Below are 1,480 nucleotides of genomic sequence, written 5' to 3'. Positions count from 1 at the left end.
CGCTGCCGTGTTTGGGAGGTGGCTCTGGGTGAGTGCACGGCGCGGGGTCCTGCCTGCTCCATCGGGGTTGCCTTCCTGCCAAACCCTAAATTCCCCCCTCTCCTTGTCCATCCCGGCTCTGGCCACCCTTCCCCATCCTCATCCTCATCCTCGGCAGTTTCCCTTCTCTAGAGCTTCCTGGGGGCGCTTTTGACTTCCTCAGCCTGGTTTTCTGTAAGGACACAGCTGTGGTGGGGGGGTCTCACAGCCAGGCTGGGTGGTGGCACCAGGTCCTCAGCCAGCCCTGGGATGCTCCTCCTGGTTTAATCACAAGCCAGAGTGGATGTCTTTCTGTGCCTCAGTTTCCCCACCGTGCAGGGCTGTCAGTGTCCTCCTGGCAGCCTGTGGGTGACGTGCCATGTCCTCCTGGCAGGGTGACCTCAGTGCCAGAGTGGGTGCTCTGGGATGTCTCTCTGTGCCTCAGTTTCCCCACTGTGCCAAGCTGTGGGTGATGTGCAGTGTCCTCCTGGCAGGCTGACCTCTGTGGTGGGCCCTCTGGGATGTCTGTGCCTCAGTTTCCCCACTGTGCAGAGCTGTGGATGACGTGCTGTGTCATCTTGGCAGGGTGACCTCTGTGCCAGAGTGGGTGCTCTGGGATGTCTCTCTGTGCCTCAGTTTCCCCGCTGTGCAGGGTGATGTGCAGTGTCCTCCTGGCAGGGTGACCTCAGTGCCAGAGCGGACACTCTGGGATGTCTCTCTGTGCCTCAGTTTCCCCGCTGTGCAGGGCTGTGGGTGACGTGCTGTGCCCTCCCGGCAGGCTGTGGGTGACGTGCCGTGCCCTCCCGGCAGGGTGACCTCTGCTCCAGGCGGGCTGGTGGCCTCCATCCCCGTGTGCCACCATGGCGTCGCGCATCGGGCTGCGGATGGGGGCGGCGCAGGGAGAAAGCCGGGCGGGAGCGGGTGCAGCAGCAGATGATGATGAGCTACGTGCAGCAGCAGCGCACGCCCGTGGCCTCCAGCCCTGCCATCAACACCCCCGTCCACTTCCAGTCCCCTCCGCCCGTGCCCGGGGAGGTGCTCAAGGTACCGTGGTGTCCCCTCCGTGTGGTGGTGGTCCCAGGGTGAGGGAAGAGATGACTTGACTCCATGTTTCAGAAGGCTGATATATTATTTTATTGTATATATTTTATATATTATATTACATTATATTACATCATATCTTATTACACTATTATATAACATAATAATATAACAATAAATGTATTATAAAAATATAATATGCTATATTTATTATATTGTTATATATAATACATGATATCATATAATATCATACTATATAATAATATACTATAATATAATATACTGTACTGTAATGTAATGTATTATAATTAATACAATATAATATACTATAATATAATGTATTATATTATATTATATTATATTATATTATATTATATTATATTATATTATATTATATTATATTATATTATATTATATTATA

At 50.9% G+C, this 1,480-nt stretch overlaps 1 protein-coding gene across 1 annotated transcript in view; it reads left to right on the top strand.

Moving 5' to 3' along the window:
• Positions 1-866: 866 nt before the first annotated feature.
• The window catches only part of TFEB (transcription factor EB), a 6,719-nt gene continuing 6,105 nt past the window's right edge, over positions 867-1,480 (top strand). The window contains 2 exon segments of the mRNA XM_005428915.3: positions 867-929; positions 931-1,062. Coding sequence (XP_005428972.2) covers positions 879-929; positions 931-1,062 — 183 coding nt within the window. The 5' untranslated portion in view covers positions 867-878.

Source organism: Geospiza fortis, unplaced genomic scaffold (genome assembly GCF_000277835.1).
Source record: "Geospiza fortis unplaced genomic scaffold, GeoFor_1.0 scaffold14, whole genome shotgun sequence".
Lineage (NCBI taxonomy): Eukaryota > Metazoa > Chordata > Aves > Passeriformes > Thraupidae > Geospiza > Geospiza fortis.
This window is presented reverse-complemented; position numbering and strand designations above follow the sequence as displayed.